At 37.7% G+C, this 15,165-nt stretch overlaps 1 protein-coding gene and 1 pseudogene across 2 annotated transcripts in view; both read right to left on the reverse strand.

The window, feature by feature from the left end:
* The window catches only part of UVRAG (UV radiation resistance associated), a 496,833-nt gene that overhangs the window by 72,276 nt on the left and 409,392 nt on the right, over positions 1-15,165 (reverse strand). Inside the window, exon 14 of one of the 2 annotated variants that reach the window (XM_077113538.1) lies at positions 13,025-13,066. The exons of the other annotated variant lie outside the window; for it this stretch is intronic. Within the exon in view, the coding sequence (XP_076969653.1) occupies positions 13,025-13,066 (42 nt within the window). The remainder of the gene's footprint in view (positions 1-13,024; positions 13,067-15,165) is intronic. 2 annotated transcript variants of the gene reach the window in all.
* Positions 99-12,961, reverse strand: LOC143643901 (uncharacterized; annotated as a pseudogene).

Raw genomic sequence — 15,165 nt, forward strand, 5'->3', positions numbered from 1 at the left:
CCCACATCCTGCTTCCGTGTATGACATACGCCCGCTTAAGCTACACCCTCCAATCATCTCTGTACACGTAACGTTAGTTTATTGGTTCCTGATTGTGCTTATAAGCTGAACCCACGCAGGGTAGGAGGAGACAGCCCGCAGAGAGCCGTGCCTGACGGCCACATAGAGGTTGTCCCCCGCAGGGAGCTCCCTCCCTGTGTGGAAGCTGTAACAGAGTGTAGAAGCTTAACCCCAGTAAAACTTGGCATTCCAAACAACTGTGAGTATCGTGTCCGCGTTTGTTTCTTCAGCGCCTCCCTTACCGGCGGGGAACGGGAAGTTGAGTGAGACGGCGCCGGACAGTGCTCCTCTTTGGTGCATTTCAGTTCATCTTCCAAATTATCAATTATCCTTTCCAGCCTGGCTACAGATCACTCAGCAAACTTGGCATGGCTCTCTGCCTCCCTGAGTTTACCAGTAACAATCTTTATCTCTTCTTCATATTTGTCTTCTTTTTGAGAGTACTTTTCTTCAGCAGCACTTAAGGCATTCCAGGTACTGGTCCATCAGCCTGATTTGCTCATCAATCTCTCACTAACCGGACTCTGCCAGCTCAGCTAGTTCCTCAGTGTGTTCTAAGTCCCCTTCAATAACCACCAACTTACAAGCAACCTCCTTCTACTTCTGATCTGCCTCTTCTGCGATGTGCTTATCTTCTCTAAGCTGGACTTCCTGGTGCTTCATCTCTTAATGTCCGGTTTTCAATAACCTTCATACCTCTCTTGCTCTCATCAACAGCTTTCCTTGCTTCTCTAGCTTTTGCAGGGCAGTGGCAAGATGCTCCTGAGTATGATCCGGCTCCTCTTCAACTAGCTGGATGTGACAGTTCAAGGAGGCCACTTCAGCCTCCGTCTGTTTCCGGGCCTGCTTTTCTCTCTCCACTTTGCACTGGAGGTGCTCAGTTTTCTCCTCCACATCACTGGCCTAGTGCTGTAGAACCTGGATCTTGCACTTCACCACCTTGATGGTGGTAATCTTGGCCATGGTGCCCACCCAACAACTGCTCATGCTTGTTGGCTTCCTGCCTCATCCACTCAGCTTTGCAACTACTTCTCCTCAACAAGGGTCTTGATTAGTTTACTAGAGTCCTTTAAAAGGGGAGACATTTTGAAGAAAACAGTTGCTTCAGAGCCAACAGAGACACAGACATTCGGAGATGCTTGAAGTGCTGACAGAGAGAGCAGATGCCTAGACACAGATGTTTGGAGATGCAAAGCCCAACAGACATTGCCATGTGCATTCCCATGAGACAGTAAGCAAGCCAGAACCCAAAGTTGTGTCCTAGAAGAGTTAAATGAAGGCTCAAAGACGCTTGGAGAAGAAACCACTGGCATCAGAAGCTGGAGGTAAATGGTACCAGGAACAAGGATTAGCAGACACCAGCCATGTGACAGACATTGGCCTTTCTTTGGAGTCAAGGTATCTTTTTCTGGATGTCTTAGTTTGGTCATTTTTAAGGCCTTAGAACTGTAAATTTGTAATATGATAAATCCCCTTTATAAAAGCCATTTCATTTTTTGTATATTGCATTACAGCAGCATTAGCAAACTAAAATAGGTAGTATTATTACTACTATAAATCCATATTGTATTAGATTTATATTGACCTACTGACCTGTTATTTACATGGTATGGTACTCCATAACATCCACATTTTTTTTTTTTATATTGTTGTATGGGAGTTCTATTTTTTTTTAAAGATATCTCCCAATAGCATGTTTCATTATAGCTTTTATTTATTTATTTATTTTTACATGGGCAGGCACCGGGAATTGAACCCGGGTCCTCTGGCATCGCAGGCAAGCATTCCTGCCTGCTGAGCCACCGTGGCCTGCCCAACATCCACATTTTTTATAAACAAAGTTACCAAGACATTTTATATTGTTTATAAATTCTATTTTAGAGAATCTTAAAAATTTTTTTGATAATCTTGTGGTAAGTAAAAAAACTCAACAAAGAATTAAAAATAAGCAATTAATATACTGAAATATGAGTTGTAAAGTTAAGAAGCATAGATTTAAGGAATGTTGAGGCTGATATAGACCTCAGAGTGCATGAAGTTCAACTCCTTCACTCATTAGATGAGAAGACTAAGGCCCAATAGAAAGAAACCATTTGCTCAAGGTAACAGCAATTTAATAGAGATGGAATGGAATCTCCAAAATTTCTAATTGTTAATGGTATCAATAGCAAGAAGAATTCTACCTTCTTGGGATCCAAGGATGACAGAATTTCATTCCTCCCAGTATATCTAATCAAACTATTTAAATGTGAAGTGCTAGTCTGATTTTATTATACATGTTTTAAACTGATGATTTATATAATTATCTGTAAAGTTATTGCTCTAAATACAGGACTATAATTTGGGTCTATCCACAGATAAGTCTGGGTCTCTTAGGTAGGATAGTTGTTTTTTTTTTTTTTCTTTTTAAATAAATAAATGAGCAAAATACAATCATATATCTGAGAAGGAACTTGTATCCAGAATATATAAAGTTCAATTTGTTCCTAAATATTTGATTCTTTTGGCTGCTATTGTAAATGGAATTTTTTCTTGATTGCCCCCTCAGATTGCTCATCTGTAGTGTATAGAAACACTGATGATTTTGGGGTGTTGATCTTGTACTCTGTCACTTTGCTGTACTCATTTATTAGCTGCAGTAGTTTTGCTGTAGGTTTTTCAGTATTTTCGACATATAGTATTAGGTCATCTGTAAACAGTGAGAGTTTTACTTCTTGCTTTCCAATTTGGATGCCTTTTATCTCTTTTTCTTATCTAATTGCTCTAGCTAGAACTTCCAGCACAATGCTGAATAACAATAGTGACAGTGGGCATCCTTGTCTGGTTCCTGATCTTAGAGGGAAAACTTCATGTCTTTCCCATTGAGGATGATGATGTCACTTGTGGACTTTCCATATATTCCCTTTATCATGTTGAGGAAGTGTCCCTTTTATTCCTATCTTTTGAAGTGTTTTCATCAAGAAAGATGTTGAATGTTGTCAATTGCCTTTTGTGCATCAATCAAGATGATCATGTGGCTTTCTGGCTTTGATTTACTGACAGAGCGTATTAACTGTCAGTAAAATTAACTGATTTTCTTGTGTTGAACCAGCCTCACATAACTAGAATAAATCCCACTTGGTCATGGTGTATAATTATTTTAATGTGCTGCTGGATTACATTTGCCAGTATTTTGTTGAGAATTTTCACACTTATATTCATTAAAGAGATTGGTCTGCAAATTTCTTTTCTTGTAGTATCTTGGTCTTGGTCTCGGCATTAGGGTGATATTGGCTTCATAGAATGAGTTAGGTAGCTTTCCCACCACTTCAATTTGTTTTCATATTATCAATTACATTTATTTCTACTCTAATCTTTGTTATTTCTTTTCTTTTGTCTGCTTTGAGATTGTTTGCTGTTCTTTCTCTAGTTCTTCCAAGTGAACAGTTAATTCCTCAATTCTTGCTCTTTCTTCTTTTTTAATATAGGCATTTAGGGCAATAAATTTCCCTCTCAGCATCACCTTTGCTGCATCCTATAAGTTTTTTTTTTGCTTAATTTAATTTTTTTAATTGACAAGCCAAAACAACATACAAACATGAACATTCTTAACATACAAACATTCCATACATGGTGTACATACAATGGCTCATAATATCATCACATAGTAGTATATTCATTACCATGATCATTTTTTAGAACATTTGTATCACTCCAGAAAAAGAAATAAAAAGAAATAACTCATACCTACCATACCTCTTAGCTTACCCTTTCATTGACCACTAGTATTTCCATCTACCCAATATATTTTAACCTTTGTTTACCCCCTTTTTTTCTATACCCCTTACCATTCCCTTTCATTGAGCACTAGTATTTCAATCTACTCAATTTGTTTTGTCTTTTGTTTCCCCTATTATTTATTTATTTATGCATCCCATAAGTTTTGATATGTATGTTGTGTTTTCATTTTAATTTGCCTCGAGATACTTACTGACTTTTCATGCAATTTCTTCCTTGTCTCACTGGATGTTTAAGAGTGTGTTATCTATGGTATTTAGAGATAAGAATGAAGTTGAATGGGCCAGGAATAAGGTAGTTCAGAATACTGGGGTAAAGAAGATATTGCCTGTATATTAAGCAGATAATCAAAAAGTATTGGCAAAGAACCTTGAGGGATGGGAGAAAAATTATGAAACTATTAAGCTTTACCACCGGGGATACCCTGGATACTGGTGCCAAACATTAGGGACACCCAAATCAACAGGCCAAGCCCTTGATCTTGAGGCTTGCTCTTGTGAAGCTTATGTATGTAGTGGTAAAGCTTAGCTTACCTATATGTATGCCTAAGAGTCACCTCTGGAGGACCTCTTTTGTTGTTCAGATGTGGCCTTTTTCTCTCTCTAAGCCTAACTCTGCAAGCGAAACCATTGCCCTCCCCACTATATGGGACATGACATCCAGGGATGAAAATCTTCCTGGTGGCATGGAAGATAACTCCTAGGGATGACCCTGGCCCTGGCACCACGGGATCGACAATGCCATCCTGATAAAAAGGGGGAATAGAAGTGTAACAAATAAGATATCAGTAGCCAAGAGAGTTCAAATGGAGTTGAGAGGCTACACTGGAGGTCACTCTTATACATGTTTCAATTAGACATTGTTACCTATTATAACTTGCCAACCCCCAACCAAAACCATTTCTGCCAATCCTAAAGAATATCTAGAGCATTATATAAGATTCTACAAAGGTTCCATGCACTAGGGTAACTTTCCAAAACCTACAACCTTCAGATGGGCCCCTGGACCAGGTAAGTCCTGAAATGCAGAGGGGCCAGCCCTTCCAGAACATCAATTAGTTCCACTCCCCTATTCCATATATTGACAGCCTCTTTCAATATGAAAATCTTAGAATAGGCATAGCCCAAATACCTCTAAAGAGTGGGAGAAAGATCAAAGGTGATGGCGGAGTTTTACAGAGAAGGTTGGGTTTAACAAATGAGTATGAGTGTTGAATCATTAAACCAGTATTTCTTTTAGCCTCCAGTACCTTAGAGCAGCTAGAAATAAAAACCTAAAATTGTGGAATTGTAACCGATACTAAACTCTGAAATCTGTTCCAAAGCTAATTGTTGTGCTGTGCTTTGAAATTCACTGCTTTTATGTATATATGTTATTTAAAGAGAAGAAGTATAACAGAGAAGATAGGATTTAACAAATGAGTATCAGTGCTGATATTTCTGTTGGTCTCCAGTGTCTTGGAGCAGCTAGAAGAAAAAATCATGGAATTGTAACCTTACCAAACTTTAAAATCTGTTTTATACCTACTTGCTATAATGTACTTGGAAATTTATTACTTTTTTGTATATATGTTATATTTCATACGCAAAAAAAGTTAAATAAAAATAAACAGAGTGTGCTGTCTAGCCTCCATATATTAGTGAATTTTCTGGCCCTCTGCCTGTTATTCATTTCCATTTTCATTCCACTAAGGTCTGAAAAAGTGATTTGTAAAATTTCAGTCTTTTTAAATTATTGAGATTTGCTTTGCAACCCAGCATATGCTCTATCCTTGAGAATGATCCATGAGCATCTTAGAAAAATGTATTATCCTACTGTTGTGGGGTATGATGTTCTGTAAATGTCTGTAAATCTAGTTCATTTGACATATTATTCAAAATCTGTTTCCTAATGTAGAGCTGTGCTCCAGTAGTCATGTTTCTTGAAGATGCTTATATAATGATATAGTTTTCACAATATGACTGTGTGATTGTGAATACCTCATGTCTGATGCTCCCTTCATCTATCTTATCAACAGATGAGTAAAATGTATGGATTAAAAATAAATAAATAATAGGGGGAACAAATGTTAAAATAAATTTAGTAGATTGAAATGCTAGTGATCAATGAACGGGAGGTGTAAGGGGTATGGCATGTTTGAATTTTTTCCATTTTCTTTTTATTTCTTTTTTACTGAATTGATGCAAACGTTCTAAGAAATTATCATGATGATGAATATATAACTATGTGATGACAAAAAAAAAAATCTGTTTCCTTATTGATTCTCTGTCTAGATGTTCTATCCACTGACGAGAGCGGGGAATTGAAGTCTCCAACTATTTTGGTAGTTGCCCTTCAGTAGCTGCCCTTCAGCATTGCCTCATGTATTTTGCAGTACAGTGGCTTGGTGCATAAATATTTATGATTGTTTTGTCTGAATTTCCTTTCATTAACATATAGTGTCCTTCTTTGCCTCTTTTAATTGTTTTATACTTGAAGTCTAATTTGACAAATATTAGTATAGCTACACCTGCTCTTTTCTGATTGTTGTTTGCATGAAATATCTGTTCTAAACCTTTCACTTTCAACCTATTTATGTATTTTGCAGGGGCAGGCACTGGGAATCGAACCTGAGTCTCTGGCATGGCAGGTGAGAACTCTGCCTGCTGAGCCACTGTGGCCTGCCCTCAACCTATTTTTATCCTTGGGTCTAAAGTGAGTCTCCTGTAGACAGCATATAGGTGGATCCTGTTTTTAAATCCATTCTGCCACTCTATGTCTTTTGACTGAGGAGTTTAATCCATTAATATTTAATGGTACTGTAAAGGCAGTACTTTAATCTACCATTTGTCTTTCAGATTTTATATATCTATTTTTTTTCCTCTTTTTGCCTTTACTAATAGTTTTCATTTCTACACTCTTCTCCAGACCGCCCTCTCCTGTCTTCTCCTATTTGCTTGGAGTGCTCCCTTTAGTATTTCTTGTAGTGCCAGTGTTTTAGCCACAAATTCTCTCAGTGCCTGTTTGTCTGAAAATATTTTCATCTCCCCCTCTTTTTGAAAGGCAGCTTTGCTGGGTATAGATTACTCAGTTGGCAGTTTTTCTCTTTCAGAATCTTAAATATATCATACCACTGCTTTTTTGCCCCCACAGTTTCTGCTGAGAAATTCATATATAGTCTTATCAAGCTTCCCTTGTATAGGACAGATCGTTCTTCTTTTGCTGCTTTCAAAATTCTCCTCTTGTCTTTGACATCTGATAATTGCATTAGTAAGTGTCTTGGATTAAGTCTATTTGGATTTATTCTGTTTGGGGTATGCTGCACTTCGTGATCTGTAATTTTATGTCTTTCAAAAGAGATGGGAAGTTTTCAGTGATTATATCCTTCATTAGTCTTTCTGCTCCTTTTCTGTTAACTTCTCTTCTGTGATACCCATTACATATATTCATGCACTACATGTTGTCATTCAATTCCCCAAGATCCTGCTCATATTTTTCCATTCTTTTCTCTATATTTTCTTTTATGGGTTGAATTTCAGATGTGCAGTTCTTTAGTTCATTAATCTCTTCTTTTGCCTCTACAAATCTAATGTTGTAGGTCTCCGCTGTTTTTTCCAAATTTTCTTTGTGTCTTTCATTCCTGTAAGTTTTGCGATTTCTTTTTTCAAACTTTAGAGTTCTTCTTTATGTTCACCAAATGTCTTCTTTATATCCTCCCTCAATTTGCTGATTTGATTTTTAATGAGATTTTGCATGTCTGTTTGAACATCCTGAATTAGTTCTTTCAACTCCTGTTCTCATTTGAAGTGTTGGTTTGTTCCTTTGACTGGTCTATATCTTTGATTTTCCTAGTATAACTTCTTATTTTTTGCTGGTGTCTAAGCATTTGACTTCCTTAAGTAGTTTATTCTGGAGGTTGTTTTCTCTTTGATCTAATTTTTCTTGTTGTTTGGCTTTCTTCTCTATCTGTTCTTTGGCTTTCCATTCAATTTATTATAGACCTTTAGCATAGGTTCTGTTTAACTGATCAGAATTCTTCAGTTCTTGTTTTTCTGTTTCTTGCCCTGCGTATATTATGGACCCCTTCTATATGATGGATTGTAAAAAGGCATATATGGAGCCTCTTTTTTTTGAGGGGGGTATCCTCAGATACTATCAACTCCAGTCAGATTTTTCCAGACAAGACAGGACACATCTCAGGAGGAGGGAGTAGCCAGTAAGTATCAAGTGCCCTTGTGGGTGAGACCCAGCAGGTTTTCAGACCTTCCTATGAAGTCTCTAGACTCTATTTTTCCTATCTTGCCAAGCATGTGGCATTTGTCTATTTGCAGTTTCCCACCAGCATAAAGTGATGTTATGCCTTTAATTTCAGCAGCCTCTTCCTGCTAGCAACATGGCTGAGACCAAGGCTGAGGTAGTAGGTAGGCTTTGATTGCTTCTGTTTTCCAGCCCCTGGGGTCTGAATTCTCTGAAGGAGGGACCACTCCCCTCTTTCCTTTGGGAGTTGACCCTTCTACCAATTTACTTTGTCTCTCAGACATGCCTTAATTATGCACATGCCTGGGGTAGTGCTAGAACCTGAGTGTGCTTGCAGTTCTACCTAATGAGCTGTTAAGAAGTTAAAAGGTAAAAAAGAAAGCATTTTCACACCTGGACCCCTGCTCCCTGGGCTTGCCAATCAAGAGCTGGAGTTGGTACATGAGTTCATGTGTCCCCAGGGTCTATGTGACCCTTTATTTGGAGTCTAGCCCTTTTCCAGTATTTTGTGCTGTTCAACTCAAAAAGCCTCTGGGGTTTTTTTTTTTTCCTTGTAAGCCCCACCCCCTCTCTGCCAGAGCAAAAACTCCTGCTTCCTTTAGTGCTTACACTAGGTTTATCAGTGTTGGGTCCCTGTTTTCAGTAGTCAGAATTTGTTAATTAATTCCACAACTGGAGCTTGATTGAGCTAACTTCTTTGCTATTAGTAAAGTCTGTTTCTTTTCCCTTCAGGGAGCCAGCCTATTGTGTCTGTGGGGGCAGGGTGCCAGCCTCCATGGCTTGGGAGACTTACAGTCCTGTGTGGGATCTCAGCCATTTGACCTGTTCCAGACTGTTGTATGATGTGTGTTTGGTCCCTTATGACCCCCCAGCAGTTGTTCCATACAATTCCTGGCTATTTACTAGCTGCTCTGTAGGAAAAACTAAATTCCACACCTATGCTGTCATCTTGCCCCGTTCTAGCATTATTAATAGCCAAAAAGCAGAAATCAACCCAAATGTTCATCAACTGATGAATGGATAAATAAAATGTGGCATATCCATAAATGGAAAAGGCTTGCTGTATTCATTTTTGAGAAAATAAACGCTAAATACCTAAGTCTGAATAACCATAGTTTGTCTGTCAGTCATTCTCCCAAATAATGAAAGTAAAGATGAAAAATGGGATAATTCAGCTAGCAACTCAATTGCACAAGTCCTTTTCCTTGCAACAGCTTTTACATTACACTTAAGTATGCAATAGAAGTGCTTTAATTATAACTCCCTTTCCATTACCACAGAATAATAAAAAGTTGCACATACACAAGGTGTTTTAGTCTCCTCATTGCTAACACAAATATCATGCACTGGGTTGGCTTACACAACGAGAATGTACTGACTCATGGTTTTGAGGCTAGAAGTTCAAAATCAAGATGTCATCAAGGTGATGCTTTCTCCCGGAGGTTGTGGCATCCTGGGGCTCACTATTCGTGCTCCTTGGTCCGAAGCTCTTTTGTTACACAGCAATGTACAAGTCAGCCTCTCCTGGCTTTTCAGTTCCACTGATTTTCAACTTCTGGCTGCTCCTTGTGGCATTCTTTCTCTGTAGCCTCTCTAAGGTCTTGAGTAATAGAATTAAGAACCATTCTGATTGATCTGGGCCACACTAACTGAAATAAACTCATCAAAAGATCCTATTTATAAGAGTTCACACCCACAGGAGCAGATTAAGTTTAAGAACATGTTTTCCTGGGGTATATATTTCCAAACTACTACACAAAGGTAAAAATTTTATATAATTAATAAATTAATGATTTTTACTGTTTCAACAAGGACATTCTTAAGTGAAACTAGCTTTTTTGATTTTTTTAAACCACCATCTGCATGGTGATACAGAATACAAATATCACTAGTGGAGGAGCTTACTGCATTCTAAAGGGACAGTAGTTTTACCCACCATTATGCAAATTTCATCAGTGAAACAGGCAAAAATATCTAAGTATTCTTATGAAAATGTTTCTGCCCTATTAAACTTACTGATGGTCTTTGGGACCCTAAGGGAACCAGGGGCTGAACTCATTTTGAGAACGGCTGCTCTATGATTAAAAGGAGTCTCTGTTACTCAGACTGTATGTTAATATGTACATGTGGAACTATGCAGATGGGAATATCTATTGAAAACTCAACACAAAGAACCCAGAAAGAAAATTTAGTTTCACTATAACTAGCTTGCTGTACTTTATTCAAAAGTTAAACTAATAGTAAAAATTAACATACAGACAGGCTAAATGATAGCTTGTGGTCACATTATTTTAATCTTTTAAATGCATGTATATATGAGTCACTTCATCCTCGAAACGAAAACTTACAGTATGGTATGTGCTGTGGTAAGAAACACACATTTAAATCACACCTACCAAAAGTCTTCATTTTATATGATAAATAATAAGTTAGATTTTCCCCTGCTCTATTCCTTTATCCAGAGCCACGATTCTTTCATTTAAAAAATATTTTTATTGACATATCTTCTTGCACATACAGTCCAAACTATAAGATCAATGGCTCACAATATCATCACACAGTTGTGTATTCCTTACCATAATCATTTTTAGTATATCTGCATCACACCAGAAAAAGAAATAACAAGGAAAAAACCCTTACATTCCATACCCCTGTCCCTTCTTCTCACTGACCACAAGTATTACAATTTACCCAAACTTTTTACCCCTTTATCTCTCCCTTTCATTATTTATTTATTTATTTGGGATAATAAATAAATCTGGATAAAAATTTATTTATTACTCATCTGGATAAAGAGAGCATGAGCCACAAGGCTTTCACAATCACTTGGTCACACTGTAAAAGCTATATAGTTATTCAATTATCTTTAAAAGTCAAGGCTACAGGGGCTACTGGAATACAGCTCAACAGCTTCAGATACTTCCCTCTAGCCACTCCAGTGCACCATAACTAAAAAGGGCTATTTATATAATGCAGAAGAATAACTTCCAGGATAACCTCTCAACTCTGTTTGAAATCTCTCAGCCACTGAAACTTTATTTTGTCTCATTTCTCTCTTTCTCCTTTTGGTCAATAAGGCTGTCTTAATCCCATGATGCTAGGTCCCAACAGAGCCATCATTCTGAATGCATTTGAAAAGGAAGTATAGAATAATTGACAAGAGCAGAGGCTTTCGAGGTAGATGGAGTTGGGGTTGAATCCTGGTTCTTCCTCTTTAATAGCTATGTGAACTCGGCCAAGTTGTTTCAACTCTCTGAGATTCAATTTCTCATATTTAGAAAGAGAATAGCAATATCTTCCTTGCAAAGCTGTGGACAGAGTCAGAGGTGATGCACATAAAGCTGATAGCACAGTGCCTGGCACAGAGTACACACCGTTTAAAAGTCAACATTTTCTTTTTAAAAAAAAGAAGTTGAATTTACTTAAATAAGAAATACTTTCTTAGAAGTACATGCTAAAAAGGGAGGACTTTTTTTTTTGCCATGCTTCATAAAACATAGGATAAATGCTCTTTCTTTCGGCATCCGAGTTCAAACTAGATCCTTAAGACATTTATTCACTTTGTAGCTTTCTTTCCCAAGAATTGTAAATGAATGAAAACAACAGTGACTCCAAGTATTCAAAAAAGCATCTCTACCCTGCTGCACTACCACTTAAGGGTAGCTTTTTAATAGTAAGATAAAGGTCTAACACTAATTTTCCCAGAAGCTTGTCTCCAAATTTTCTTTGTCTACTAAAACCCATTTTACCACTTATAGTACACATTTTTATATTTAACTATCTATGGTATTGATTTCCTTTTAATTTTTTTCCTTGTATTATTTCTGTTTCACATCTTTTGAATTCCCATCATGGGGATCCTCTAAAGGGTGAATCAGATTTTACTATTACATCTTGAAGTCCTATCTGCTTGATCTCCACTCTGGTTTAGTTATATCCTGGCTTTCCAAAGTCTCAGAGAAGAGGAATGCTTAGCATCCCTTTGTGTCCTTCATTCTTACCTTCCACAAATGGTTATTATAAGATGTGGAGAAAATAAAAAGTAGCCACTCATGTGGAAAAGTATAAAATTATGCTTCATAGCACAACCAGAGAGTAAACTGGTAGTAGGGTTTTTAAAGATATTAATCCATTAAAAAAAAAATAGATAAGCATCACGACCATCCATGAATTCAGAAAAGCTTGACCACATTATAGTGTTCCAAACAGTAGCCTTACCCTTCACAGTATGACTTTTAGGCATCATTTAAAAAAAAAATTTTTAACTGAGGAATAGCCACACACGCTCAGTCCAGCCGTATTATACAATCAATAGCTCACAATATCATCACATACTTGCATATTCTTCACCATGATCATTTTTAGAACATTTGCATCATTCCAGGAAAAAAAAAAAAAACCTCATACATCCCATTCCCCATACCCCTACCTCTCATTGACCCACAGTATTTCAACATAACCAATTTCTACTTAGTCATTATTTTGAAATATTTTTGATCAAAATCTGAGTTCATCTCCTACCAACCATGAATTTAAAGAAAATTATAAGTATATTCCTCTTATCCAAGTGCAAGCTATTAAAAGAGCACACCTCTCTAAAAAAACATGGCAACTAAGTTTTCTGCAGAGCAGAAAAGTTGGTGCAGCTACATTAATAATCAAACAAAATAAACTTTAAAGAAAAAAGCTTGATTAATGGTAAAGAGGACCACTATATAATGACAAAAGGTTTATTACACCTGGAAGCTATAACAATTCTAAACTTGTATTCATTTAATAATATAGTCTCAAAATATACAAAGTAAAAATGGGCAGAAATCAACCACTAATATTGTGGGAGATTTTTAGCACACTTCTCTCAGTAACTGAAAAAACAAGGAGACAAAAAAGTCAGTCAAGATCGAGACGATTAGGGAGACAACAGGCTTAATGGAGAGACACAGAACACTACCAGCAGGTGCAGAGAGCTCATCATACCAGAACACATGGGACACTGAAACAAAAAAAAGGAAAAGAAGACCGTAAACCCACTGTGATGTAATAAAAGTTGTAGAAAATTTAGATTCAGAATATCTGTTTATATTTTAGCTCTGCTACCTACCAGCTACATATCTAATCTTCCCATTATTCAAAATGTTTTCTCTTTTGTGTAGCAAGTTTGGCAACACTACTCTTCTAGTTGCTTGCACCAAAAATCTTGGAGTCATCCTTGATGCTTTTTTTCCCTCTCACACTCTACATTCATGCCACCAGCAAACCTCTCAGCTCTATCTTCAAATATACCCACAATTAACAACTTTTTACTATTGCCACCACTATGACTCTGGGTTCAAGACCCCATAAATTCACCTGGGTTATTTCAATAATCCCTTAACTTGCCTCTCAGCTTGCTTTCTCCCTTGTACCATGCATCTCTATAAGCTCTTTTTCCCAAAGCAGTCCGAGTGACCCTGAAAAACAGTTAAGTCAGATTATGGTATTCCTTTGCTCAAAATCAATATCAGAAAAACCACAGTTTGTACACTGTACCCTACATGAATGGACCTCCAGCTACATCACTGAGTTCATTTCTTCCTAATATCACTCTTACCCCATTCCAGCCACACTGATCTCCCTGCTGTTCCTCAAACACACTGCTCTAGTTTGCTAGCTGCCGGAATTCAACACACCAGAGACGGATTGGCTTTTAATAAAAGGGGATTTATTTTGTTGGTTCTTCAAAGGAAAGGCAGCTAACTTTCCACTGAGGTTCTTTCTTATGTGGAAGGCACAAGATGGTCTCTGCTGGTCTTCTCTCCAGGCCCCTGGGTTCCAACAACTTTCCCGGGGGTGACTTATTTCTGCATCTCCAAAGGCCTGGGCTGAGCTGCTAGTGCTGAGATGAGGAATGCCGAGCTGCTTAGCTGTGCTACATTGCGTTCTCTCATTTAAGCACCAGCCTATTAAGTTAAACGTCACTCATTGCAGCAGACACGCCCCCTAGCCGACTGCAGATGTAATTAGCAACAGATGAGGTTCACGTACCATTGGCTTATGCCTGCAGCAACAAGACTAGGTATGCTCACCTGGCCAAGTTGACAACTGAATCTAACTAACACATACACTTTCACCTCAGGCCTTTGGAACTTACTCATTCCTCTGCTTGGTTGCTTTTCTCTCACATATAAACATAACTCATTCCCTCACTTTTTAAAAAATTCTGCTTAACAAAATCAATAGCCTGAGGCCTCAATCTTGGGGGTTGTTCATATGAAACTTATCCCCGCAAGGACAGGCTAAGCCTACGTAAAATTAGGCCTTAGAGTCACCCCCAAGAGAACCTCTTTTGTTGCTCAAATGTGGCCCATCTCTCTTTCAGTCAATACAGCAAGCAAACTCACTGCCCTCCCCCTCTCTACATGGGACATGACTCTGAGGGGTGTAAAACTCCCTGGCAGTGTGGGATAGAAATATTAGGATGAGCTGGGACTCAGCATCAAGGGATTGAGAAAACCTTCTTGAATGAAAGGGGGAAGAGAGAAATGAGACAAAATAAAGTGTCCGTGGCTGAGAGATTTCAAACAGAGTTGAGAGGTTATCCTGTAGGTTATTCTTATGCATTATATAGATATCCCTTTTTCAGTTTAAGGTGTATTAAAGAGGCTAGAGGGAAGTGCCTGAAATTGTAGAGCTGTGTTCCAGTAGCCATGTTTCTTGAAGATGATTGTATAATGATATAGCTCTCACAGTGTGACTGTGTGATTATGAAAACCTTGTGGGTGATGCTCCTTTTATCTACAGTATGGGCAGATGAGTAAAAAATATGGATTAAAAATAAATAAATAATAGGGGGAACAAATGTTAAAGTAAATTGGGTAGAGGGAAATAGTAGTGGTCAATGAGAGGGAGGAGTAAGAGGTATGGCATGTATGAGTTTTTTCTTTTTATTTTTTTTTCTGGAGTGATGCAAATGCTCTAAGAAATGATCATGGTGATGAAAATACACAACTATGTGATGATATTGTGAGCCACTGATTGTATACCATGTAGGGAATGTTTGTATGCTAAAAATGCTTGTGTTTGTATGTTGTTTATCAACAGAAATATTTTAAA

The sequence above is a fragment of the Tamandua tetradactyla genome, chromosome 8 (assembly GCF_023851605.1).
Source record: "Tamandua tetradactyla isolate mTamTet1 chromosome 8, mTamTet1.pri, whole genome shotgun sequence".
NCBI classification, from domain to species: Eukaryota; Metazoa; Chordata; class Mammalia; order Pilosa; family Myrmecophagidae; genus Tamandua; species Tamandua tetradactyla.